General features: G+C 51.3%; 1 protein-coding gene across 3 annotated transcripts in view; it reads left to right on the top strand.

Annotated features, from left to right (window-relative positions):
• The window catches only part of NLRC5 (NLR family CARD domain containing 5), a 59,353-nt gene that overhangs the window by 22,741 nt on the left and 9,009 nt on the right, over positions 1-27,603 (top strand). For all 3 annotated transcript variants that reach the window (XM_027119846.1, XM_027119845.1, XM_027119844.1), the window contains 21 exons: positions 370-453; positions 971-1,054; positions 2,332-2,421; positions 4,319-4,363; positions 5,307-5,396; positions 6,284-6,367; positions 8,661-8,744; positions 11,628-11,717; positions 11,905-11,967; positions 14,551-14,637; positions 16,416-16,499; positions 17,294-17,383; positions 17,779-17,844; positions 19,509-19,592; positions 19,681-19,764; positions 22,118-22,204; positions 22,710-22,787; positions 23,580-23,663; positions 23,988-24,071; positions 25,636-25,719; positions 26,388-26,471. In XM_027119846.1, coding sequence (XP_026975647.1) covers positions 370-453; positions 971-1,054; positions 2,332-2,421; positions 4,319-4,363; positions 5,307-5,396; positions 6,284-6,367; positions 8,661-8,744; positions 11,628-11,717; positions 11,905-11,967; positions 14,551-14,637; positions 16,416-16,499; positions 17,294-17,383; positions 17,779-17,844; positions 19,509-19,592; positions 19,681-19,764; positions 22,118-22,204; positions 22,710-22,787; positions 23,580-23,663; positions 23,988-24,071; positions 25,636-25,719; positions 26,388-26,471 — 1,710 coding nt within the window. The remainder of the gene's footprint in view (positions 1-369; positions 454-970; positions 1,055-2,331; positions 2,422-4,318; positions 4,364-5,306; positions 5,397-6,283; positions 6,368-8,660; positions 8,745-11,627; positions 11,718-11,904; positions 11,968-14,550; positions 14,638-16,415; positions 16,500-17,293; positions 17,384-17,778; positions 17,845-19,508; positions 19,593-19,680; positions 19,765-22,117; positions 22,205-22,709; positions 22,788-23,579; positions 23,664-23,987; positions 24,072-25,635; positions 25,720-26,387; positions 26,472-27,603) is intronic.

The following is a 27,603-nucleotide window of genomic DNA, read 5'->3' as shown; positions in this document are numbered from 1 at the left end:
TCACAACTCTTCCAGCCTCCTCTCTGATTCTGTTCATCTGAATACCCCTCCCTGTCTGTCTATTCTCCTCTGGCACTCAATTTCTCTCAGTCTCTTTCTGCGTCTGTCTCCTTCCCTCCGTCTCTTATCTCGGTGTCTCTCCATCTTGGTCTGCCTCTCTCTGTGTCTCTGACTCTCTCTGGCTCTTCTCTGCCCATGTGACATCTCACATGAGCTGTGTGTCGGTCCCTCTTTGCCTGTCCGGGTGCCCGATGCCTCCCAGTCCCCTTTCCACAAGCCTCTCTGCCTGTGTTATCTGGGGGTGGGGAGCCCCACTCGCCTCTGTTGAGCTGGGCAGGCGCTGCAGGGTTGTGGTCCTACCCTCCCTAGGCTGACACACTGCGCCTTGCAAGCCCAGCACCTAGAGCACCTCTGCAAAGCACTGGGAGGAAGTTGCTGCCTCTGTCACCTCGAGTGAGTGGTTGCTGGAAGGCGGGGTGGTGGGGCCCATTTGTGGGTAGGTGTTAGTGTGTTGTGTTTTGTTCTGTGTTTTAAGATTTAGGGTCATCTATTCTTTCCCCGCTGCAATCAGGAACCCCTTAGAGAACCTGGTGAAAGTTGTGACTCTTCCCCCTAAAATACAGGTTCCCCCATATTTGACACTCTCTGAAGCCCAAGCCTAACCCCTCAGGGGTCACAAACCTGAGGATGAGAACCCGAGAGGAGGGACTTCCCTGGAGGTCCAGTGGTTAAGACTCCATGCTTCCAATGCAGGGGGCGTGGGTTGAATCCCTGATTGGGGAACTAAGATCCCACATCCACATGCTGGGAGACCCCAGCTGATCCAGTGCCATGTGCTGAGATCCGGCCTGGCAGCCCAGGACCGCATCCCAGTTTCAGGAGAAGCTGAGTGACTGGGGTGGAGAGGCGAGCTCCTGCTGTCTCCACCCCCGCCCTCTGCTGACCTGTCCTCTCTGCGTGCCCCTCCCAGCTTATCAGGCAATGCTCTCGGGGACAAAGGTGCGGCCCTGCTGGCTCAGCTGCTTCCAGGGCTGGGCGCTCTGCAGTCCTTGAAGTGAGTAGCCCTCTGGGCAAAGCCTCTGAGGTTTGATCTCTGGATGAGAGCATGTGTGTGGGAAGCGGGGAAGGAGATGACGGGGTGGGGGGATATTCTGTGTCCCATCTCACTCCCTCCTGAGGTTATCATAAAAGTTACATCAGACAATGCATGTCAGCCACCGGGGCCAGTCCCTGACACGTGGCCAGTGCCCAGGACAGGGTAGTTACTACTGCGTTTCTCACTAAAATAGACACTGGTCTCTGTGACTCAGCGATCCAGCTGCTGAGTTAAGCCTTCGTTTCTCAAGCCTGTCTCCCTGTCTCTGCACAGGCTCTCTGGGAGGCCCAGGCAGGCAGGGCTGGGAAGTATTACCTGATTAATATAACAGCTGGCAGCCATTCTGGCCCTGGGGCGGGGGTGGGGGGATGGGTGGGGGTGGGGGGGGGGGTGGGGGGGGGGGGGGGAGGGCCGTTTGATTGGGGGGCCCTGGCCAGGTAGGCAGGGAGGGTTTGGACTAGAGGAGATACCCAGGAAGGGTGCCCGGGGAGATTTGAGAGCCCTGAGCACCTGGCAGAGATGGGGGAGATGTGCGCTATGGGAGGGAGGCCCTGGAAGGAGGCCGTGAACCCCCAGACTTTGCCTGCAGCCAGCCAGAGTTTCTAGGCCCTTAAAGCTCCCTGTGCTCCTAGCTCACATGCCCCCCCCTCCTCCTCCCTGGCTCTTCTAGGCCCAAGGGAGAGGCTTCCTGGCCGCAGGAACCTGGTCACAGACCCCAGGTTCCCAGTGTCCCTGGACAAATTACATCACCTTCTCTGAGCCCCTGGTTCCCAGTCAGTTAACACATAAACTCTGGAGGCAGTGGCTATGGTTTTCGCTGTAACCAGTGCTGTGGCCTGTGGGCACTGCCTGCTCAGGCCGCCTTTCGTTGGGAAGCTGGGACCAGAGGAGGTTGCTTCTGTTCCTGTTCGGGGCCTGCAGGGGGCGGTGGGGGGGGGGGGGGAAGGCCTCACTGCCATTGCAGGCAAATTTTATGCAAATTGGAGTTCCAATCTCAGCTCTGTCACCAACGTGTCTCATAATCTTGGGCAAGACCTTGCTGCTCTCTGGACCTCAGTTTCCCCATCTGTGCAATGGGGAGTTGGCAGAGGTGCTCTGACCATCCGGGGTTCAGTGTGTTCCATCGTCTGGAACAGGGAGGGGGACAGCCCTCCCCTGCCCTGTGCTCTGACCACAAAGAGAGTGTTTTTGAGTCCTGAGTGACTTCTGTCAGCATGATCCCTCTGATTCTCCAGCCTCAGTGAGAACGATTTGTCCCTGGATGCTGTGTTCAGTTTGACCCAGTGCTTCTCTACTCTGCCGTGGCTTTTGCACTTGGACTTCAGGTGAGAGTGTCCCTGGGACCCCACTCTGCCCCTCATCTGTCCCATTCACGATATAGCATCCTCAGGGCCCTGGTATGATACCAGGTCCAGTGAACATTCAATGAGTGTCTGTGAAATGAATGAATAGATGAATGAGTGAAATATAGCTCCAGGGACACTCAAATTTCTCCAAATTCACCGCGGGGCACAATCCATCGACTCTCCTGTAGTTACTCTCTGGATTGCCCTGGGAGACTTTTAAGGAAACTGGGAGCTCCCTGGTGGGAGCTTGAGTTCTCAGGGACCCGCCTGAATTGTGGGGTCTCTGGAGCTGATGAGAGTGTAGAAGGGAAGGCAGCTAGCCAAGCGGCCCTGGCCAAGGCAAAGCAGATCAGCCATGGTTTCAGGTGAAGTCCACCTAGTCCTCCCCTCCCTGCTTCCAAGAACGGGTGTTACGGTAGCAGACAGACCACGTTCAAACACAGGCTCACCACTTACCTGCTGTGCCGCTTTGAGCACGTCACTGCATCTCTTGATACCTCAGTTTCCTGATCTCTGAAGCAGGGGTAAGAATACTTCCTTAAAACCATAAACAAGATGGAAAGACAACCCTCAGATCAGAATGGGAGAAAATATTTGCAAACAAAACAACTGACAGAGGATTTATCTCCAAAATTCATAAGCAGCTCATGCAGCTCAATATCAAAAAACCAAACAACCCAATCCAAAAATGGGCAGAAGACCTAAATAGACATTTCTCCAAAGAAGATATACAGATTGCCAACAAACACATGAAAGAATGCTCAACATCACTAATCATTAGAGAAATGCAAATCAAAACTGCAATGAGGTATCACCTCACACCAGTCAGAATGGCCATCATCAAAAAATCTACAAACAATAAGTGCTGGAGAGGGTGTGGAGAAAAGGGAACCCTCTTGCACTGCTGGTGGGAATGTAAATTGATACAGCCACTATGGAGAACAGTATGGAGGTTCCTTAAAAAACTACAAATAGAACTACCATACAACCCAGCAATCCCACTACTGGGCATATACCCTGAGAAAACCATAATTCAAAAAGAGTCATGTACCACAAGGTTCATTGCAGCTCTATTGACAATAGCCAGGACATGGAAGCAACCTAAGTGTCCATCAACAGGTGAATGGATAAAGAAGATGTGGCACATATATACAATGGAATATTACTCAGCCATAAAAAGAAACGAAATTCAGTTATTTGTAATGAGGTGGATGGACCTAGAGACTGTCATACAGAGTGAAGTAAGTCAGAAAGAGAAAAATACCGTATACTAACATATATATATATGGAATCTTAAAAAAAAAAAAAAAAAAGTTCTGAAGTACCTAGGGGCAGGACAGGAATAAAGACGCAGTTGTAGAGAATTGGACTTGAGGACACGGGGACCGGGAAGGGTAAGCTGGGACGAAGCGAGAGAGCGGCATGGACATATACACACTACCAAATGTAAAATAGATAGGTAGTGGGAAGCAGCCACGTAGCACAGGGAGATCAGCTCGGTGCTTTGTGTCCACCTAGAGGGGTAGGGTAGGGAGGGTGGGAGGAAGGTTCAGGAGGGAGGGGATATGGGGATATATGTATACACATAGCTGATTCACTTTGTTATACAGCAGAAACTAACACACCATTGTAAAGCAATTATACTCCAATAAAGATGTTAAAAAAAAAAAACACTTCCTTACCTCACAATTTTATTGTGAGAATCAAAGGAAATCATATCGGTGGTGTGCTTTGTATGTATATTTATTGTCCTATTTGCTGAGAAAACAGGCCACCATCCAGGTCTTGCTTGACCCAGCCTGTCTGGTCTCTTGCTGCTGCCTGGGAAGGGGCCCCTTGGCCCTTTCTCAGGCTGCCACCTCCTCTCTGCCTGCAGCTCTGAGAGCCAACGCGTCATCCTGAGGGGTGATGGAAGAGACAGGTAAGGAGGGAAAGCTCTGAGGTTGGGGGGCCTCCCCTCTCTCTCTCTGGTCCCCATTTCTTATAGGTGCCCCCAACCCCCAGACCCATGCTGACTGTTAGCCCGGGTCTGGCAGGCTGGAATTAATCACTTCTGTAACCCCTCCCCCATGTAAATTTGCAGTAATCAGCTGCTTTCAATCTTTTCTAAGAAGGAGGGCACATGGGAGGGAGGGGCTGACGGGTGATGCTGCAGCAGAGCAGGTGTTAGGAGAGCGGTTGTGTGGAAGGGTAGAGGGGAGCCGCTGTGTTTCTGCCACTGAGGACCTTTGCAGCACTTTGCAGCGTCCTGACTTCATATGAATCCCTGCCCTTTCACACTCTGAGTATCACATTAGAGAAGCCAAGAACCGTTGGTACTCTGAAAAAGTTTCCACATCTTTGCGGTAAACTAGCTCTCCGCAGGTGTTCCCGGCTGCCCCCTAGTGGAGCCCGGCACCCTGGTTTCACCTGCGCAAAAGCACAGGGCTCCTGAAGCGGGGCCAGCTGGGCAGAGTGCATTTCCAGCTAATGTGTTAGAGAAAAACACTGCTGTAGCAGGTGGGCTGCCTGAAGCCGGGGTGGTATTGCTTGCCGAGCTAGGGTCTCCATTTCTGGGAACTCTCTGGGTTCTTGAAGCCAAAAGAATTGAGGCACAGATAGGTGGATGATACCTACTGCAGTGGTCAGAAAGAGGAGGGGGCTCTGTCCTAGCTCCCCTCGACCTGCTCAGGTGCTGCCCACCTGGACAGGTATAAGCTGCTGGCATCCTCACTCTGGCTTCCCTTCCCTGGGCCTCAGTTGCCCCATCCGTACAGGGAGGGGCTTGACTGTCCTGCGGGCCCCTTCCAGCCCCGACTAATGAGTCTAGCCTTCCAATGTGGATGCTTTGAACTTTCCTTTCAAAGCGATTGCCCCACTCCTAGGGATCTGTTGCCTACTGGATCGTTGCCAGAGTTCCAAGCTGGAGCCCAGTTCTTGGGGTTCGGTCAGCGCCGCATCTCCAGGAGCTTCTGGTACCATCTTACCCACTTCTTGTTTAGGGGTAACCACAATGGGGTAAGGGGTGAGGGAGTGGAGAGCCTGGGGGTTGGGAGACAGGGGAAAGAGAGTTTGAGAGAAGGGGGAAGAAGTGTTAGGGCTGGTGACGGGGCTGCTGGCTCCGGCGTTCCCTGTAGAGAAGATTCTGCGTTGTTTTCTCTGAAGACTTCCCAGCTCTGCCATGAGGGGCTGTGAGACCCTGGCTGGGCCCCTCCCCCTCTGGGGCTTGATGTCCTCACCTAAGAAGAGAGACACGTTAGCTGGGGCCTGAACAGGGTTCTCTGGGGACGGGGTGGGCAGGATCCCAGGCAGGCGGGACAGATCGTGCAGAGGCCCAGGGGAGTGAAGCCTTGGCTCTGGGGAAGCATTTCTGTGTGGCTAGAGCTTATTATACAGGGAGAGTGGAGGCGAGTGGAGGCATGGGAAAGGCGTTTTGCTTTTAGCCTAAGGATAATGGGGGGCCACAGAGGGTTTTCAGCACAGGAGAGGCTGGCCAGGTTTGTATTTGTTAAAGCTAAGACGCCGGCAGGGTGGAGGATTGCAGGGAGGCAAGAGGGGGAACCCAGGGGGTGTTCAAGTGGCCCAGGTGAGGGACAAAGATAGCCTGGATGTAGGCAGGGGCAGTGGGGAGGACTTGGGGCTGGACGAGGGCAGCTGGGCGCTCAGGGTCCTTGACTGTTTCTGTCGGAGTGGGGGGACTGGGGGCTGTAAGGGGTGGAGAGTGTGCCCTGTTGGCACTGCAGGGGCTGGCGGCCTGCAGGTTGGGGAGGAGAGTTGTTGGGAGAAGCGGAGAGCCCTTGGGGTTGGACAGGGACCCTGAGCCCTCCCTGACCCCCTCGCCCTGCCCGCTGCCCCTTTTCAGCCTCAGGGAATGTCAGCTGGAACCCTTGAGCCTCTCCCGCCTCTGTGAGACTCTGGAGAAGTGCCCGGGGCCTCTGGAAGTCAAGTAAGTACGGAGGACACAGCCGCAGGGGCACAACGTGGGCACCTGCCCAGTGACCTGGGGTGGGGTGTCCTGGTTAGAGACCAGATGAGTCCCTCCTGGTCCCTTCCTGCCAGACCCTGTAGCCCTACGCCATGGGAGTTCCCTAACCCATTGGTGGAAGGCTCCTTGCCTCCCAATGGCCCCAGCTTCAGACACCTCATCCCTCCCACTGAGAGAGGCCGTGCCGGGCCCAGGGCTTCATCTCCCCATCGGCTCAACTCAGGGCACCTGGGAGCCCCAGTCTGCCCCCCTCCACCCCTGGAGCCCCACCCTGGCACTCAGCTGGGACTGCCTCTGTGGCTGGAGCCTGTCATTCTGAAGGCCCCTCCTCAGGGCATCCCCCAGCCAGGGTTACCAGCTCACCCCAGAACGCCTGGGTCTGTGACCAGAGACTGGGCTTAGAATCAGGAGTCCTGGCTCAGCCACCAACAAGCTGGGTAACTTTGGGCAAATGGCTTTAATCCCTCAGGCCTCAGCTTCGTCATCTGCAAAGTGGTCGGTCAGACTTTCCTTCCCTCATCCTCGTTGTAATTTTATTACAATAATTACCTTAAAGAAACCCAAGACAAACCTCCCTCATCTAAATAATCCCGTCCCTCATCAACTCAGTGTTGTCATTTGTCCTGGTGACCTTCTCCATTTGCATATACAAGTTTTTTCCTGTTCGAAATCACAGGCCAGCTGCGTTCTGCAGTTTCACTTTACATCGCCCCATATGTGGTTTTCCATTTTGCTACAGTTTTTTTTTTTTTTTCTTGCTTTCTGGCTCCCGCCTCAATTGCCCTCTGGTCCTTGCAACAAGCTCATTATCCGTGTTGACAACTGGGGTGTGTCCTTCCATACCTCTCCCCATGTTCAAACACTTATGGATATGGAGGAAGGTGGTTTTGATGTTAACAGATACAGGATCTTAAGATTTGCAGTGAACTTTTGTCTCATAATAGAACATTGTGGCTTTCCTAGAATATCAGGATGTGTGGAACCAACGAATTTTCAAATAAACCATTTATTTTAGAATAGTTTAAGGCTTGCTTTCAGAAAAGTTGCAAAACTAGCACAGAGAGTTCCCCCCACACTTGCCCCTGGTTTTTAATGCCACTCATCACCATGGTACATGATGTGTACATTTTGGCATTCCAAATGCAAAAATAAAGGTAAAGGTTCTGTTGCTTAAAAAACAAACAAACAAAAAAAAGTGTGTAAACCCCACATTGATCCCAAGCAGAGGCCGTAGCACTGTGTGTATTTGGGGTCCAGTGGAAAGCCACTGGTGTTTGTGGTCAGACCACCCCTCAGTGAATGCCTCTGCTCTGCCTGTGCTCAGAGCCCCAGGCCCAATCCCGGGACAGAGCGAGTAGTGCTGAGCCTACAGCCTGGGCCCTGGCAGAGGCTCCTCGCTTCCAGTTCCAGAACCATAGGTGGCCCCTTTTACTGTTCCCTGCAAGGTGAAGCTGGGTCCCCCTTCAGCCAGACAGTAATGCGATGGAGATGGGCCAGGCTCCTGGCAGCCCCAGTGAGGGGAAAGGGCAGCCTGCAGGGGACAAAGAAACAGGGACAGAGAGAAGGGGCAGCAAAAGGGGAGAAAGGCAGAAGGAAAATACTGTCCAAACGCCTCTGGGGGTCAGGAAGTGGCTCTAGACTCGCAGGGAGGGCTGTATGTAAACCCCAAGGTGCTTAGAGACTCTGGTTGACCCAGTCCTCCAGCCAGAGCAGAGACCAAAGGATGGATATCAGGAGTTTCTCCTGAGTGGACTGGCTTCTGATGAATTATCTAGACAGGTGATCAGCTGGTTGGTCTGGTTTTGATGGGCAGTCAGGGACCCGAGCTACCCTGCATTTCTCCTTTGCTGACCTGTTAACGTGCCTGAATTGCCACCATTATGTTCACTACTTTGGGTTAAGGCGGCATTCTCTTCTTAACAGGTGTGTTCTCCAGGGTACCAGTCTTCATGGCCCTCAAAATGATAATCCTACTAGTCCGTGCCTTTTGGGGGAAAAATGTCTACTATAGCCCTTTAGAAATTCACAATGCACAAGGGCAGATTAAAGGCTCTGAGAAGTCCTGCAGCAAAGAAAACTAATGGGGCTTAACCCAGCATTTTCCAAGCATATATATGACCTTCCCTTTCCTCCAGCCTCAATGATAACTCAAGGACCCCAGTGTTCAGAGGGGGTGTTTTGGGCAATCCTGGCTTAGGACCCATCTAGCTTTTCCCAAGATTTCCCCACCTCATTCAGATGCTTTGTTTCACAGATTGTCCTGCAAGGTCCTGAGTGACCAGAGCCTGGAGACCCTGCTGCACCACCTACCCCGGCTCCCTGAGCTAAGGCTGCTGCAGTAAGACTGGTTTCCCCATTTCACTGTGCAGGGCTGAGGCTCTTGCATCGCAAAGCCATCCCCTTCTGCACCCTCCCCGCTTCTCTTGGGCTGCTTCATCATTTTACCTGGCACAACTGGGAGCTCAAGTCTGCTTCCAGCTCTTCCCTAATACCTTGTCAACCTCAGGGGGGAGTTATTTGACCCCTCTACGCCTCAGTTTCCTTATCTGACAAATGGGACTAATATTCTTCAACCCTTCCCCCAGGGTTGGGATTCAAACAAGATAGTTGCTCTAAAAGCACCTTGAAGAATGGAAGGCCTGTGACAAATGGGCCATCATTCGTCTCTCCACCCACAGAAAGGTCACCTACTCCTATAAAGAGACCATAGTTGTAGGTCATGTATATATCACACACCAGTTGGGTTTTTTTTGTAATTTATATATATATATATATATATATATATATATGTATTTTTTTTTGGCTGCATTGGGTCTTCATTGCTGAGCACGGGCTTTCTCTAGTTGTGGCAAGTGGGGACTGCTCTTCATTGGGGTGCACGGGCTTCTCACTGCGGTGGCTTCTCTCGTTGCGGAGCACGGGCTCTAGGCACATGGGCTTCAGTAGTCGTGGCACGCAGGCTCTAGAGCAAGGCTCAGTAGTCATGGCTCGCAGGCTCTAGAGCACAGGCTCAGTAGTTGTGGCGCACAGGATTAGTTGCTCCACAGCATGTGGGATCTTCCCAGACCAGGGCTCGAACCCGTGTCGCCTGCATTGGCAGGCAGATTCTTAGCCACTGCACCACCAGGGAAGCCCCCACTCACCAGTTTTTAAAGGTCACCATCTAATTCTGTAAAAGGGGAATTTAAGCAGCATCCCCAAAGTATTTAAAACTCTATTTTCTAATTTCAGCTCAGACTGGTTAGAATTTAAAAAAGGATTTACTTTAAATATTTTTCCAACGGGGCAAGAGCAGCTACAGCTGATACGGAAAAATACAACAGAAAATTAAATCATACCATTAAAAACAGCAATATAAGTACTCCTGCTAAGGATCTCTGGGACACCTGAGACAGCTGACATCACATCCAGGATCTCACTTATCCCTGAGTCCTTTTGGGAGGGGAGGGAGGAGATGTGTGACTTCCCAGAGGTGGGCAAGTGTGGCAGAGCCCATGTCAAACTACAGAATCCACTATGGTCCCACCCTGACAGGAAAGGACGGATCAGGAAGGGTTCCTTTGGACACAGAAGTTGTGTGTCCATGAATAGATAGGAAACCTCAGACCAGAGAGGGACTTCTCTATGCCCGAGTCACACAGCATCAGCCCCCAACTCCTCATCTGTCTTTGGAATGAGGTAGCCGGCCTGACGGTCACCAGTGCTTAAGCTTTGTATTGGGTTGGTCAAAAAATTCATTCGAGTTTTCCTATAGTATCTTACTGAAAAACCCAAACAAACTTTTTGGCCAACCCAGTGTTATTCAGTCCATACTGTTTGTGCACTGCTGTGGACCAGGCACTGCTTGGGGTGCTGGAGACACAGCTGAGAGAGGAAAAAAAAAGACGAGGTCCTTATCTTCTTGGAGCTTACCGTGTAGTAGAGGGAGCTGGTCAACAAGCAAAGTGAAAGCAAATAAGATGAATTCAGAGAGTGATAAAGTATTTTTCTAGAGAATGTGGTAAGGAGTGATTGTGGAGGTGATTTAGACAATGGCAGGGGTGGTCAGGGAACACCTCTGAGGAGGGATGCTGGGGTGCTACCTGAAGGAAGAGAGGGAGCCAGCCTTTTGAAAAGCAGGGAACAGCATTCCAAGGAGATGGAACAGCATGCATGAGGCCCTGAAGCAGGATTGAACTCAATGGGCTCGAGGAACAGTCAGAAAGGCCAGTGTGGCCAGAGCACAGTGGCCGGCAGAGTTGTAGGAGAGAAGGTAGAGAAATGAACCTGGGCCGGGTCACACAGGGCCTGGTAGCTGTGGCGAGGAGTTTGGGATTTTGCCCAAGGCAGAGGAACGATTTGTCTTTTCAAAACCTTAGTCTGGCTGCTGGGTAGAGAAGGGACCGGGACAAGCGTGGAAGCAAGAGCAGGGAGGGGGTTGTACAGCCAGGGGAAGAGATGATGGGGGCTGGGAATTGGTGGGGAGAGAGGGAAGTAGGTAGATTCAGGGTGGATCTTGGGGGTGTAACTAACAAGACAAGCTGGTGGAGGGTTTATGGAGCGAGGGAAATGGAGACCCCAAGGATGCCTCCAAGGGCAAGATGGAAGCATCTCACTTTCTCTAAGGCAGTGGTTCACAGCTGGAGGGTGATTTTGCCCTTCAGGACACATTCGGCAACGGAGACATTTTTGTTATCGTGATGGCGGAGGTGGGTGGGAGGTCATGCTACCGCTGGCATCTAGTGAGTAGAGGTCTGGGATGCTGGTAAACTTCCTACAGGACAGCCCCCAAATCCAAAGAATTATCTCTGTAATGCTGAGCTTGAGAAACTCTTAAGGACCTAAAGCTTCCCGTTCCTTGTCAGCAAGGACTCACCTGTGAGTGCTTAGGATAAAAACAATATAATAATAACAATAAGCATGGGTATCGTGCTGGCAGTGCACCCTAGAGGAAGGTGTATAAGTAGTTCCGTTTTTCAGATAAGGAAACTGAGGTTCAGAGAGGTTAAGCTACTTATCCAAGGACACACAGCCAGTAAGCAGAACTAGGACTCAAACCTCAGTCCACTTGACCTCAAGCTCCTATTTCTCGCTCTTGAGTTCCTGTCTCCTTCCTTAATGCCTGGCTGACCCACCAGCCCCCCATCCTTTTCATTCGCCTCCAGCCTGTCCAGGTTTCTTGCCCACTGATCTTGCTTGGTTCCAACTTGCTCACATAGGGCCCCGCCCCTTTCCTACTCAGGCTGACCCAGATGGAACTGTCCCCAAGGAGCCCCCTCCTGCTGGCTGACATCTTCAGCCTGTGCCCGCGGGTTCAGAAGGTGGATCTCAGGTGAGCATTGCCCTGGGACAACCAGAACCTAGGAGGGTGGTGCCTGGAGCCTGTTGATATGAAGGGCTAGGATGGAGATAGTGGGACCCAAATCAGAGACTCAGCTGCTGGAGGAGGGGGGCCTGCCCCCTGGGGGCATGCTGAGGCTGTGGTCAAGGGTGGCTGACCCAGGTGCTGTCTGCTCCAGGTCCCTGCATCACGCGACCCTGCACTTCAGGTCTAGCGAGGAGCAGGAAGGCGGGTGCTGTGGGTAAGTCCCCCGGAACCGTGCCTGAGCAGCCCGTGGGGGTTGAGGACGGGCAGACTTGCCTCCTGGATGTCCAGAGCAGAGGACAGACTGAGAGGGCTGGGCTCCGTCACGGGCAAACAAGGAGTCCACAGCAGACAGGATTAGAGCTCAGGGGCCTGGTCTGCGGAAAAGCTTTAAATACCAACCCCACAAGGGCCTGGCACCTTGGGCAAGTTCCTTAACCTCTCCAATCCTCAGCTCCCGCAGCTGGAGAAGGGAGACGCTATATTTCAGGCCGTTGGCAAAGAGGAATTGAGGCAACGTGTAAAGCACGAGAAGCACTCACAGTTACGAGTGTCCCCCTGCGCCACACCGCTGACTCTTGGACCAGTGCTCTGTGGTTGCCTTGGTGACAGGGGAGCCAGCATTGCACAGGATAATGGGGCCAGAGAATAACCTCTAAGTACAGAGATGACGTTTCTGGTAGCTATTTGATGCCACTGGCTCACCGAGTGACCTTGGACCAGACCCTTCTCTGCGTCTCAGCCTCCTCAGCTGCGAAATAACAATAAATAAAGAGCTGATGTTTGCTGAGCATCTGTAGGGCACCATTCTAAGAGCCTCATGCAGATTACATCCTATAAGCCTCACAGCTGTGGTCATGCAGCAGGTCATGTGGTCATGCAGCAGGATAATGGGGCCAGAGAATAACCTCTAAGTACAGAGATGATGTTTCTGGTAGCTATTTGATGCCACTGGCTCACCGAGTGACCTTGGACCAGACCCTTCTCTCTGCGTCTCAGCCTCCTCAGCTGCGAAATAACAATAAATAAAGAGCTGATGTTTGCTGAGCATCTGTAGGGCACCATTCTAAGAACCTCATGCAGATTACGTCCTATAAGCCTCACAGCTGTGGTCATGCAGCAGGAAGGGGTACAGCTGGGACTTGAATCCAGGGAGTCTTATAGCGCTCCTGGCCCAGGGGCAGGCAAACTTCTTCTGTAAAGGGTTAGATTGTAAATATTTGGGGTTTTCCAGGCCATAGGGTCTCTATCACAGCTATTCAACCCTGCCATTTTAGCTTGAAAGCAACACAGACAATATGTAAACGAAGGCGTGTGTCTGTGTGCCAGTAAAACTGGAGTTACGGACACTGAGACATGAATTTCATGTAATGTTTGTGTGTCATGAAATGTTACTCTCCTTTTGATTTTTTTCTCAACTGTTTGAAAATGGAAAGACTATTCTTAGTGTGCAGGTCTTATAAAGCAGGCGGTCTTGGGCTGTAGACTTTCCAATTCCTGTCTTAACCCAACACTATCGTGACTTCTAGAATACCTTCATAGTTTCCGAGTCTGTGATTTCCAAAATGTAGGACAAAGACCAGGGTGGGATGATTTTTAGGAGGTTGGGCCGATAGTAGAGTACTTTAGCTTCATTGAATTCCTCCCTTTTCAATTCTCTGATTAAGGCCAAGAGGACGCCTCAGTTAGGTGTTAGTGTGTCTACAACACCTCTTAACATTTGCTAAGCTCCCTTTTAAATAAAGAGAGAGCTCTCAGCAAGTGCCAGTGTCTGGCTTGAATTTAATGATGATATTTTGCTCCTGTTTCCTGTATCCTTATGCTTATGGTCTGTTTGGGGCAGGCAATCCCAGTTTTCCATTGGAGTGAGTGATACAGGGTTTCCTTTTCCAATAAATGCATTAAATAAAAAGAATGAGCTGATTTAAAAATATGAAGTAGGGCTTCTCTGGTGGCGCAGTGGTTGGGAGTCTGCCTGCCGATGCAGGGGACACGGGTTCGTGCCCCGGTCCGGGAGGATCCCACTTGCCGCGGAGCGGCTGGGCCCATGAGCCATGGCCGCTGAGCCTGCGCGTCTGGAGCCTGTGCTCCGCAGCGGGAGAGGCCACAACAGTGAGAGGCCTGCGTACCGCAAAAAAAAAAAATTTTTTAAAAATAAAAATATGAAGTAAACAGTAGGGTAATAGGGAATTTAGGACTATGGAAAAAATCATGAAGGAGAGTAACAATGATAAAAATTTTAGATACTGGTTTTAGGTACTTTCTCATTTTAAGATTTTTTTTTTAAGTTGCTGGCTGGCCGTAAGCTGTTCATTTACCTTATTGTGTAGTCTCGGTGTAGGCCTCTCAAAGACACTTACTATTACTTTTGATTCCAGCATCAATAACCCTCTGCAGGAGCAGGCATCACCCTTAGTCTCCTCCACTCCACCCTCATGTCTGTCGATTAAAGTGACCGCCAAGAGCTGTAGTTCACCTTGAATCAGAATCAGTCTGGAGAGCCTTGTTCCTAGAGCTTTTAATTCAGCGCATTTGGGTTGCGTTCCCAGAACATGCCTCTCACCAAGTTCCCAAGGGATGCTGGTGGGGGTGGTCGGGGACCACACTTTGAGAACCACCTCCCCAGAGGGAGAATGTTGGTGGGATCTGCTGTGGAGGGAGGTGGGAGTGGTGGATGCTGGATGTTTCCAGAGAATCCAAGCTTGGGTGAGGCCCCACTGAAACTCAGAGGCCACACCCAGGACTAGCCAGGGCAGAGGGTCTGAGTGGCCCCATCCCCGGTTTGCACCCCTTCCTGCAGCAGATTCACAGGCTGCGGCCTCAGCCAGGAGCATGTGGAGCCGCTCTGCTGGTTGCTGAGCAAGTGTGAAGACCTGAGTCAGCTGGAGTAAGTCGGGCAGGAAGGGGGAGAGGAGCCCGGGAGCGTGTGCCTGGGTGGCACCGACAGGGTGTGTGTGCATGCGTGTGTGTGCACTCAGCACCTCTCAGGACCAGCTAACAGGGCATGGGATGCCTGGGACTCAGTCACGTCCACGTGGTTTCTCTGTCCCCATTTTATTCCTACCATTCCCCACTGCCACCATGGTGGAGCTAATTCAGGGTATGCCCTTGATCTAATTTGGGGAGCCCTTCACAAAGGGCCACAGGAGCCCCTTGGCCTCATGTTGATCAGGGCACTGGAGCTCTGCTGGCTGGTGGGGCCTGAAAGAAGGGATCCGTTGGTTGGCCTGGCAGGTGGTTAAGGGCAACAAATGCCGCAGCCTGCGGAGGGCCCTGGAGGGCGGGGATTTGTGGGCTGTCGTATGGATGAGAAGTGGTATCTGTGTGGCCTGTCTTGGGTGCCCAAATAGTGCAGCCCGCATGGGTAGGTGAAACAAAGCTAATACCTATTGAGTAGTTTCTCCACTGTCCTAAGTGCTTTACATATTCTTTTTATCCTTCCAACAACCCTAAGTACTATTATCCCCATTTTATAGATGAGAGAACTGAGGTACAGAGAGTTTAAGAACCTGCCCTAAGTCACACAACTAGTACGATGCAGTCTTTGCTCAAAACTGTTAGGAGTCCAGCTTAGGACAAGCAGGATGTAAAGAGAGCTGTCTACCCGAAAAAACACAATTTAAGTTCCTGTTGTGATGTGGCCAAGGAGAGAAATGCGGCTGATGAAAATCATGTATTTTAAAGAAAGATGAATAAGCAAGATGTCTTTAAGTTTTCCTGTTTTTTCATTATAGAGGGAACTTTTGCTTATTTTAAAGATTACTTTATTAAGTGTCTTCCTGAGACAAACTAGTTTTTCATTTTTAAAATTTCTCAGGAAAAGACAAAATAAACAAGGCTTAAAAGTGTCATAATCAGGGGCTTCCCTGGTGGCGCAGTGGTTGAGAGTTCGCCTGCCGATGCAGGGGACACGGGTTCATGCCCCGGTCCGGGAAGATCCCACATGCCGCGGAGCACCTGGGCCCGTGAGCCATGGCCGCTGAGCCTGCGCGTCCGGAGCCTGTGCTCCGCAATGGGAGAGGCCACAACAGTGAGAGGCCCGCGTACCGAAAAAAACAAAAAAAAAAGTGTCATAATCAGGGGCAAAATGAGTTCAAAGATGCAGGACAAAAATCAGATATTCCCGGACATGCTGATTATATTGTTTCTGAAACTGTAGCTAAAACCATAGAATGCTACAATGAAGGGAAATAAGAAAGTCTTCCGGTGCAATTTCAGATATTGCATTCTCAAATTAAAAGAAGAAATATGATGGATAAATACATCCTCCAAATATCTTTCTTTTTCCTGAATTTACTCTTGTTCAAAACTTATGGCTCCCAACGGATGCAGGCCAAGTGCATGGTAAAAGCTAATTGCTTTTTCTCTAACCCCTGAAAGCCTGCTGGAGGCACTTGAGTCCTGGGAGTGGTCACCAGATACTGAACGGGAAGATGAGGCCTGGTTAACTGTGGTGCTGGTGAGGGGGATGGTGGTGATAATTCTAGTGGTGATGCCTAGTAGCAGTGATGGGATGGTGCTGGTGGTGATGACGGTGCTGTTGGAACAGAAGTAGTGCAGAGTGGTGGAGGGGATCATGGCAGTGCTGAGTGGGTAGAGTAGCAGTGATGGTAACTGAAGAGAAGGCACGTCTGAGCACCAACAACCTCCTCGTACCTCTTGCAGCCTTTCAGCAAACCTGCTGGGTGATGCCGGGCTCAGGTGCCTCCTGGAATGTCTCCCTCAGGTGCCCATCTCCGGTTCACTTGAGTAAGTGTCGAGCAGCTTCAAAGACAGCAAGGAGGAAGACTCCCCAGGGCCAAGAACATTAGTGGGCTTCTTTGAGGCATCCCTAGAGAACTGCAGAGGACAAGGGCTGGGGAGGGGAAAGGGCTGATTCTTACCTTGAGCCCTGCCTACCTTGGGTCCTTTCTTCCTTCCCTCATTGCCCACTATGGGCAGAGCTCCCACCAGACACCCAGGAGAGGCTGTGACTAAAGCTTGGTGATCCAAGTTGACTCTGGGTAGGGAGCAACCGTTCATCTCTAACCAGCTGCTGGGTCTCAGTTGTCCTGGCTCTTGGTCCATCCCATCCCTGAAGCTCCTCTGACCAAATCTATGGGACACGGATTTGCGGATGTCGCCACAGCAGGGAGGGTCCCTAGGAGGTCATCCGCACTCACTCAGTCGCCCCAGTGACCTGGGAGACTGGCGGCCAGAGCCAGGATACAACCCGTTGCTAAGCAGCTGGGCTTTGTGCTCTGGGCATCCCTGACCCCTGTGGGGCTGGAGTTGCCAGCCTGGCCTCATCATCACGCAGTCTCAGACCACAGGGGCAGCTCTCAAAGACTCACAGTCTGGTGCCTGACCTGCCCCGTGTGGGGATAGCGCCCCTCTGGCGTCTCTCTGGACCTCAGTGTCTCCACCTGGAGAACGGACACTCGGACATTGAGGACGCTCCTCTGGGAGATGACAGCTGGAAGGGAAGAGACGAGGGGGGCTGGGCAGGGCTCCACTGAGGTGCTTCCCCCACCCCCCCATCCTGAACCTCTTTTCTCTTCTAGTCTAAGCCACAACGGTATCTCTCAGGAAAGTGTCCTGTGCCTGGTGGAGACTCTCCCCTCCTGCCCACGTATCCGGGAGGCCTCAGTGAAGTAAGGCGACGTTGGTGCCACGTTGGTGGGGAAGCAAGACTCGCACACTCAGTGGCCCTCCATCTGTGTGACTTGGGCAACCTCCGCCCTCTCTGAGTCTCAGGGTTCACTGAACGTGGGATCATAGTTTCCATCCTCTGAGGCCCGTGTGCCACAGGGCCTAGGGAGGCCACGGGTTAGGGAACACCAGGTTTGGGGTCCTTGAAGAAGGAGGTGGGAGTCTCCTCGGGTCGGCACAGGTCTCTCCTCTGGTCATCAAGGGTCTCTCCCGTGGCTTCCACCCGCCCTTGCCCCTGAAGACCCAGCCCCCTTCCCTCCCGCACCCCCTGGTGCCCGGGTCCCAAGGATGCCGGCGAAGCTGGGCCCTCGGCTTCCATACACCCCTCTCTCTGCAGCCTGGGCTCCAAGCAGAGCTTCTGGGTTCACTTCTCCCGACAAGAAGAGGCTAGGAAGACACTGAGGTAATTTCTGGTCTGGGGGGACAGGAAGGGGGGACAAGGGAGAGGAGGTTGACCCTGTGGTGGCCTCCATGCCTCCTTCCTCTCTGGGTCCTCTCCTCCTTCACACACCCTGCTTCAAGCTACTGCCTGGGTTTGCCTCTCCCCCACATCTGCCCCCAATCTCCCCTTACCTCCAGCCCCTGGGCTGGGCCTTTGAGTGGTATTTGTGCCCCTTAGCCACGTCCTAACTGTAAGTCTGGAGGCTTCTGAGTTAAGAGCTCAGACTCTGGAGCCACTTGGGATAAATCTTAGTTCTACCACTTAGCAGCTGTGTGACCTTGGACAAGTGACTTAACCTCTCTGTGTTTCAATTCCTCATCTGTAAAATGGGAATAATAGTGAGACCTACCCTTTAGGGTTATTGTGAGGATTGAATGAGTTAATATATATAAAGTGCTTGGAAAGGCCCTGGCTTATTTGAGTGTTGTATCAGTTGTTTATTATTACTGTTATTATTATCCCCCCCGGTAGCCTTGAGCTCTGTCTGTCTCTCTCAGCCTTGGGTTAGTTCCTCTACATGTCTTACTTCACCTTTGGTCGTGGCCTCTGAATCGGTCCACTGCCTCTGGCTAGGCCTCCTCCACTCATCCCACAGCACCTGGAGGGGTCTTCCCAACACACACATCTGAATGTGGTACTCCGTTGCTCAAAGCCCTTCGGGGGCTCCCAATTACCCTCAGGATAAAGTCCAAATTCCTTGGCCTGGTCTTCTCCCTCAGAGTCTGATCTGGCTGTCACCTCCCGCCATATTCCTCCTCACTCCCCCCACCCCACTCCACACACACACCACCCTCACACCAAGTATATACACACCACATACCACCCACCCACACACACAGCACACGTGCGCACAAATCCAACCACAAGGGATCTTTGTTCCCCAGACACGCACTGCCTGATGAAGCTTCCCTGCTTCTGCGCACTCAGCCTGACGTTTTCTTCCCTACCTTTTCTGAGATCAAATTCTCCTAATCCTTTAAGACCCAGCTCAAATGTCAGCCCCTCCTGGACACCTCTGGTGGCCCCTGTCCTATGAGAGGGAGCGGCCCCGTGGTGCTGTGCTGGGCCCTCTTCTCAGCCCGTCTGTCTGTGAGACAGTGTCCCGAGGCCTGTCTGCCGGCCACACGGGGCCAGGCAGTGGGAGGGCAGGGCCACAGCAAGAATCCCAGTCCCTCCTGCCCCCGAGGGAGCCTGAACTACGGTGGTACTGGAGACTAGGGAAGCAGTCATGGGTTTGGGGTGTGGAGTCAGGCTGACTTGGATTGAAACCCGAATCTGTCCCTACTTCTTACCAGCTGTGTGTCCTCGGGTTGGCCACTTTCTCCGTCTGTAGGTGATGCTTTTGGGGTTCAGTGAGATACTACATGTAAGGCAGGCACTCCTGCGTGCTCACATGGCGCACCCAGAGGCTGGCCCAGGGCCTGCCGTATAGTCAGGGCTCAGTAAATGACTGACTCCTCGCACCTTCTTGGGAGGTGTCTTTCCAAAGAGAAGAGAAGCTCCCAGAGCAGGGGTTGCATCTTTGGCCTTTTCTCAGGCCTTCGCACTCAGTGGAGGCTCCCCCGTGGGTCCTGGCAGTCCCAACAGGCCTCGCCCAAACTCTGGCCCTTGCCCTCTGCCCTCAGGCTGAGCGAGTGCAGCTTCGGGCCAGAGCACGTGCCCAGACTGGCCACTGGCCTGAGCCAGGCCCTGCGGCTGACGGAGCTCACGTGAGTGACCAGGCCCCGCCCGTGGGGGCAGCTGAGGGGTGGAGAGTCCCTGCCAGAACCTCTCTGGTAACTGACCTTCTGTCTGCAGGCTGACCCAGTGCTTCCTGGGCCTGGAGCAGCTAACCATCCTCCTGGGTCTGCTAAAGTGGCCGGCAGGGCTTCTCACTCTCAGGTATCGCCTGCCCGTGACCCTGGGAGGGGGCCGTGGTGGGAATGGGGGGCAGAGGTGGGCTCTGAAGTATGGGTCCCCCCGAGGTCATGGTCTTAGCCGTTTCCTGCGTCCAGAGCCCTGCCACCTGCCTGTAGGACCACCCTGCCCATTAGTCCCAGAAACCCGCTCAGGCACAGAGAAGCCTCCCTCCCCAAGGTGGGGCCTATGTTTGGAGACTTCAGAAAAAGAGGAAACTGAAAAGGACACCGAGCTGAGGTCAGAAATAACATGTAACAAATATCATGTTTGTATGTTCACTGCGATCATTTTAAAACTTTGAGAAAAACAGAAGATTCCAAAAAGTAGAAAAACAATTCTGAAAACTCATTTTCTCATCACCTAGTTCTGACAGTTGTTCCTGGTTTTCCATATTTGCCTCGAATTTTTACTTTTTAGCTGAAGTGTCTTAAAGAAAGTTATAGATCTCATAAAATATCACTCCAAAATATTTCACCACAAGTCTTTAAAAAATAAGGACATTTTCTACACAATCACAGTTGAATTAGGACACCTACAAAAATCAGTAGCAATTCCTTAGTGTCAGGTATTACCCAGTCCAATCTAAAATTCCCCGCTCTCCCCAGATGGGACGCTGGCTCTTTGGATCCAGGACCCCGTCAAGGTCCCCATTTGCATGGAGTGGTGATGGCTCTTCAGACTCTTAATGGGTGAACCGTGGACAAAATCGGTCCCCTGTGCTGTAGACCGTCCCACTTTCTAGCTCTGTCTGGTGCTTCCTTGTGATGTCATTGAGTTTGTTCCTCTAACCCCTGACTCTCCTGGAACTGGAAAGGCTCCATGGGATTTGTGTCTAAAACTACCTACTTCATGGCCAATACTGTGCACTTTTCAACTCAGCCCACGATGAGGCACATAGAGTCTGGTTGTTCCCCAACATGACATTTTTAAAAATTGTGGTAGAATACACATAACATAAGATTTACCATCTTAACCATTTTTAAGTGCACAGTTCAGTACTGTTAAGTACATTCACATTGCTGTGTAACCGAAACTTTTCACGCAAAACTGAAACTCAGTACCCGTTAACCGCCCCCCCATTTTCCCCTCCCCCCAGTCCCTGGCTTTCTACTCACCTTTCTACTCTGTTTCTGTGGATCTCACTCCTCTAGGTACATCATACAAGTGGAATCATACAGTATTTGTCTTTTTGTGATGGGCTTATTTCACTCAGCATAATATTCTTGGGGTTCATCCTTATTGTACCATGTTATAGAATTTCCCTTCCTACTTAAGGCTGAATGATATTGCACTGTGTGTACACACCACATTTTCTTTAGCCATTCATCCATCAGTGGACATTTGGGTTGCTTCCACCTTTTGGCTATTTTGAATAATGCTGCTACGAACATAGGTGTACAAATATCTCTGTATCTCAGCTTTCAATTCTTTGGTGTAGAATCGCTAGATCACCCCAAATAGCATTTTAAAATAAAACTTGTCTTACTCTAAAAATAATGTGTACTCCTCGTAGAAATTTGTGGAAAGCCCAGAAGAACGTAAGAAGAAAATAGTACTTTGAAAAAAAAATTCAACATAACTTTAGAAGCAGCAATGTTTTAAACAGCTCTCTTTTTTCCCGCTTCTAAATTAATTCATACAGGGACTTCCCTGGCAGTCCAGTGGTTAAGACTTCGCCTTCCAATGCATGGGGTGTGGGTTCAATCCCTGGTGGGGGAGCTAAGATCCCACGTGCCTTGTGGCCAAAAAACCAGAACAGAACATAAACAGAAGCAATATTGTAACAAATTCAATAAAGACTTTTAAATAATGGTTCACATCCAAAAAAATCTTTAAATTAATGCATACACATTGTAGAAAGTTCAGAAAATACTGAAAACTAAAGAAGAAATAAAATAAAAACACTTCAAGAGAATTCTACAATTGAAACAATCACCATTAACATTTAATATATTTTTCTCACAGCTCTGTCTCCCTGTTCCTCACCATATGTGTTTTTCCCTTTCCATATATATTTTTCCTTTTTTAAATACAAAATTGGGATCATGTTTCATATACAGTTTTCTTTCCTTATCTTTGCAACGTGACGTTATGTAGACCTTTCCTTAAACCTAAAAATATTGTTTAAAAAAATAATATTTTCCCTTTGGATGGTTGTATAACTGTTAGAACAAGGATGATGTTAATTTTCTGTTTTATGCTTATGCCTAATTTTAAATTTTATTGTTTTTAAAATCAGCAAAACCCAGAAAGCCTCTAGGCAGCCCCCTTGGCACTTTCCTCCCCGCCCTCACTAACCCTAGGCGACCTTCGTCTGTGTCCACCTCTGTGACAGGGTGGAGGAGCCGTGGGTGGGCAAAGCCGGGGTGCTCACGCTGCTAGAAATCTGTGCCCAAGCCTCAGGCAACATCACTGAAATAAGGTAAGTCCAGGGAGGAGTTCTTCATCTTTTCATGACCGTTGGGACCATCCGTCATCTAGACATTGGTCTCTTGTCCTGTGGGGTAATAGCTGCATCCCTAGTGAGTTCTCTGGGTCCCCAAGACGGCAGGAGCTCCTGGGGCATATGTGAGGGGCTACACATACTTGCTGGGACTTGTGCAGTAGGCAAGCCGCAGGACCAGAGAGAGGGAGGCAGCCCCAGGTTCAAGACAAAGAGCTGTTAGATCCCAGACAGACACTGCTGGAAGTCCATGCTGGTTGTCTGGAAGGGGCCTCTGGTGACAGTAACACACACCATGGCTCTGTGACCAGAGGTGCCAGGACCCCATGGACTAGCTAAGAGCAAAGGCGCTGGTGTCTCACTGACCTATGTCCAGATCCCCACTGGGTCTGGGAGCTCAGTCCGCTGAGCAGCCCCAGTCCCAGCACAGCCGATACGGGAAAGCTGCTGTGGGCCTCACGCTGGCTACCCCTTCCCTCCTCAGCATCTCCGAGACCCAGCAGCAGCTCTGTATCCAGCTGGAATTTCCCCATCAGGAGAACCCAGAAGCCATGACCCTCAGGTGAGACCCAGTACCTGGGGCCCCAAGAGAGAGGCTGGTGATGGAGGGAGGGGGAGAGGGGGGTACTGCTGCTTCTGACCAATAATTCTCATGCCCCTGCTCAGAGTCCTTTGATGCCCAAAGTCTCTACATGGCCTGTGAGATCTAGCCCAACCTACCTCTTCATGCTATCTATCCCTACCCCAAACCCCAGTCTAGGCTCCAGCTAAGCTGCCAGTACCTTAAACACCACCTTGCTCTCTTTGACCTCAGGGCCTTTGCACAGGCTGTTTCCTGCCCAGAATATTCTCTCCTCCTTCTCCTTCTTCATCCTTCTTCACCTGGCTAACTCGACCTCATCCTTCAGGTCTCAGTTTAAATGCCACCATCTCAGGGAGGCCCCTCCAACCCACCCAGACTTAGTCAAGTCCTCCCATCCTCCATTCTTACAGATGCCTGGGGTCACAGCTCCTCTAATCCATATAGCACGTTTCTGGAACTTAACATATCACCTCTTTGGGGGAATGCAGCCCTGCAAGTATACATTGTGAGGACTAGACCATACCTGGATCTCAGCCCCAACTCACTTCCTTGGCTGGGTCTCCCTGTGCAGTGAACAACCTGCACGGCCATGCCAGGTGCCCCATCCTGACCCCCCCTTCATAGTACTTCCCATGATTGATTAGTAAATTAGGGGACTTTATTTGATTAGCATTTATTTACCACCGTAAGAAACGCTCCTTGCAGGTAGGGACTGAGCCCCTGGTACTGAGCCAGGTGTTTAGAAGCTGCTGCCTCCCTCTCCACCTCCAGGCTGGCTCACTGTGACCTTGGGACCCACCACAGCCTTCTTGCCAGGCAGCTGATGGAGACCTGCGCCCGGCTGCGGCAGCTCAGGTCAGCACCCTGAAACGCTGTCTGGGGCCCTGAGTTCTCTGATTGACCCCAGTGCCCGCTCCAGGCCATAGGTGAGAGGCTGGCCAGTGCAGGATGGAGATGAGCAGAGCGTGGGGCTGTGCTAGCATTCTTGCTTCCCTCTGCAGGAGAGAATCACACCTGGCCAGTGGGGGAGAGCCCCAGGGTGGCAGAGGGGAGCCCTGCCCCACTGGGAGCTCTTGGGTGGGCCTTTCCCCTCTCTTAGCCTCCCCATCTTTGTGTGATGTTTGATCCCTGAGGTGTGTCCAGCCTGAAATCCTCTGTAACATGCTTGGGCCTTTTCAGCTTGTCCCAGGTGAACCTCTGCGAAGCCAGTGCTCTGCTGCTACAAAGCCTCCTGCTGTCCCTCTCTGAGCTGAAGCACTTCCGGTATGCAGACAAGACTTTCACTCAGGGCCTCCCCCGCCCTCCCCGCCCCCTGCAGCTCAGCCCCGCCCTCACACTTCCTGTTCTCCCCAACCCTGCGCTCAAAGGAGCTCTGTGTCCCCATCCCGTGGGCTGGGACCACGCATGACCCTGGAGATGATGCCAGGGTTCACGGTCATCTACATGGCCATGTGGCATGAAGGTGATTCCCTTTTGAATGCTCTTTCTTTTTCTTCTCTTTATTATTTGGAAATAATTGCAAACTAATAGAAAAGTTACGAGAAGACTGAGAACCTCCATATGCCATTTTCCCGGATTAACCCTTTGTCAGTTTTTCACATTTGCTCTTTTCTCCCCTTCCTCCTTCCTCACCCCTCCCCTCTCTTCTCCACCCCCCCTTTCTTGTTCTGAACCATTTGAAAGTAAGTTGTATAATTATGCCCCTTCGCCCCTTAATATTTCAGTGAATTTCCTAAGAACAAGAACATTCTCTCCCCTAATCCAGTAAAAGTATGAAATTCAGGCAGTTTAACATTGATATCCTACTATTATCTAAGCTACAGTTTATATTCCAATTTTGCCAATTGTCCCAATGATGTTTATTGCATTTTTTTTTTCAGTCCTGGATTCCATCCAGGATCACACACTGGGTTCAGTTGTCATCTCTCTTTAGTCTCCTTCAGTTTGGAATGTGTCCTCAGCCCCTCTTTGTGTTTCACGCTGTCATGACATTTACATGGCAGGTATTTTGTAGAATGCCCTTCTGCTTGGCTTTCTCTGCTGTTTCCTCATGCTTAGATTTAGGTTCTGCATTTGGGGCAGGAATATCACAGAGGTGCTGCTGTGTTCATCTCAGTGTGTCACATCGGGAGGCACACGATGCCTACTTGTCCCCTTACTGGGGATGTTAACTGTGATCTCCTGGTTAAGGTGGTGTCTGCCAGGTTTCTTCACTTGCAAAGCTACTGTTTTTCCCTTTGTAATTAACCAGTTATCTGGTAGGAAGATACCTTAAGATGATGTAAATATCCCGGTCTTCCTCAAACTTTCACCCACGAATTTTAGCATCCATTGATAATTCTTGCCTGAATCAAATATCAAGTATGATGGTTGCAAAGTGGAGCTTTTGTAACTCTCAGTTCTCTTTTAATTCAACCGATCACATCAGGGGGAAGGTCTCCTTTTGGTACTAATATATCTTTAACACCCTCTCCAATACTTGCTACATTTTCTGTTTAAATAAAGATGCAGAGCTCATGGTAAATGACAGTAACTAGCTAGACTTCACAGTGATGCCTGATTATGACAGACATTGTGAAGTTGCTACCTGAATGATTGTGGTTTAAACAAGTATTCAACTAGTCCATGTTCCTGCCTCCAAGCTATGTCTTGACTTAAAGATTCCCTGATGGGAGAGATTTATGAAGGGAAGGAAGGTCCCTTCCCACTGCCCCCCAGGAACCATTCCCCACCCCACCTCCTTGCCCTCTGCCATCAGCATCCAGAGCTCCCAAGACCCAGAGCTCCTACCTGACCTGCCTCCCTTTGGCCCTTTGACCCCCACCAGGCTGACCTCCAGCTGTGTGAGCTCCAGTGCGCTAGCCCACCTGACATCTGGTCTAAGCCGCTGTCACCACCTGGAGGAACTGGAGTGAGTTGTGGGGTGGAAGGGTCCGGGAGGGGGTGGCCCAGCAAAGGCAAAGTGTGGGGAGGACAGTTGTGCCTTTGGTTAAAGTAGGTGGTGGGACTTCAGCCTATCGCTTTTCTCCCTGATGAAGCCCAGCAACTCTGGGTGTGGCTTGGGGAAGGCTGAGCACTGGGTTCTTGGTCCCAACTTTATCACTCACTCAGAGTGACCTTGGGCGAATAACTGTGCCTCTCTAGACTTGGACAGCCTCATCTGTAAAATGGGGCTCATCGTCCTTCTCTGCCTAGAGCGGCTCTGGGTGTTGGGTAGAGAGAGAGCTAAGGGGCAGAAGGGATCATTGCGTGTGTGTGTGTGTGTGTGTGTGTGTGTGTGTGTGTGTGTGTGTGTGTCACTTGTCCCTGGCTTCCTCTGGTGCAGCCCTCATCCAGGGCATCCTTTCTCAGCTGGGTCAGCTGTGACTGCAGTGCCCACCTCCTCGGGGACCCCAGAGCCTGACCCTTGGGGCCAGGAATGTCCCTGTGCAGCCTGGATAGGAAGGGTGGTCTGGGATCTGTGGACCCAGAGCCAGCCTCCTGGGGGGACTGGGGTGGTAAGGGGAGCTGATTTGACAGCTCAGTTCCAGGGGCTGGGCAGGCTTGTCTAACCCTCACCTCATGCTTGGTCCCCTCCAGCTTGTCTAACAATCAACTTGGCGAGGAGGGTACCAAGGTGCTGACGGGGGCCCTTGAGGGCAAGCGCCGGCTGAAGAGGCTTGAGTAAGTGGTGGTGGTTAATGGGGGTGAGAGCGGGGGAGTTGGGGGCATGTCTAAGAACCTTTGCATCTCTAGTGAACACCACTGTCAATCTCCTGGATGGACTCAGGTGAGCTGAATGCCCTCCCTTTTCCTTCCTTACCTGGCTCTGGGTGTTATCAAAATGCTTGATCATAAGAAACAGAATACTCAGTCAAAGCAACCCAACCCAGAAATGTATTAACTCATGTCACAGAAAATAATAAGGCAACTGATTTCAGGCTTGGCTGGATCCAGGTTCTCTATTTGTTCCCCCTCCTCCCTCCTTCCCTCCCTCTCTCTCCCTCCCTTCCCCTCCCTCTCTCCTCCCCACCCCCCATCTCTTTACTTCATCCTCAGGCAGGCTCTTCCTGCAGCTGCAGGTTCACTTTCTACCAGCACCTTTTTCCCTGTACCTACAACACAAGTCCCTAGAATAAGTCTCACTGGACTAGCCCAGGTCACATGCCCACCCCTAAACCAATCACTGTGGCTCTAAGCACACGATAATCTGATTGGCCAGATCTGGGTCACATGCCCATCCAATTATCTGGACTGAGTCAGGGGTGGTATTTCAGGGGACTATTAACACAAGACAGGGAGACAAACTCTGGGCAGAAAAAATACCCATGGATGACCACTGCCATGTGCCTACAATCGTTTCCTTAGTAACTGGCAACTTTTACTCTCACCTATAATTTGGAGTCACCAAATTCTCAGAAACGGTGGAAACAGCCTCAGTCTAAAGGACGGGTCCCCATCCTGCACAGACGCGACAGTATCGAGACAGAACACTTGACAAGGCATCTTCTGCTTTTAATCTCTAAGTTTATCCGTTGACCCAAAATACACACGAATTATAAAAAGTTCCATCATCACAGAAATATGTAACAACGAACATGAAATCCCTGGCAATGACACCCCCTGGGAAAACTTCTGTAAATGAGCAGTTTGTGAGTTTTCCTCCAGATTTTTTGGACACATTTTTTTTTTTTTTTTTTTTTTGCGGTACGCTGGCCTCTCACCGTTGTGGCCTCTCCCGTTGCGGAGCACAGGCTCCGGACGCACAGGCTCAGCGGCCATGGCTCACGGGCTCAGTCGCTCCGCGGCATGTGGG

This window comes from Aethalodelphis obliquidens, unplaced genomic scaffold, assembly GCF_003676395.1.
Source record: "Aethalodelphis obliquidens isolate GAN/ISIS:26980383/991018 unplaced genomic scaffold, ASM367639v1 scaffold20, whole genome shotgun sequence".
Lineage (NCBI taxonomy): Eukaryota > Metazoa > Chordata > Mammalia > Artiodactyla > Delphinidae > Aethalodelphis > Aethalodelphis obliquidens.
Note: the sequence above shows the minus strand (reverse complement) of the source record. Positions and strands in the feature narration are given on the sequence as shown.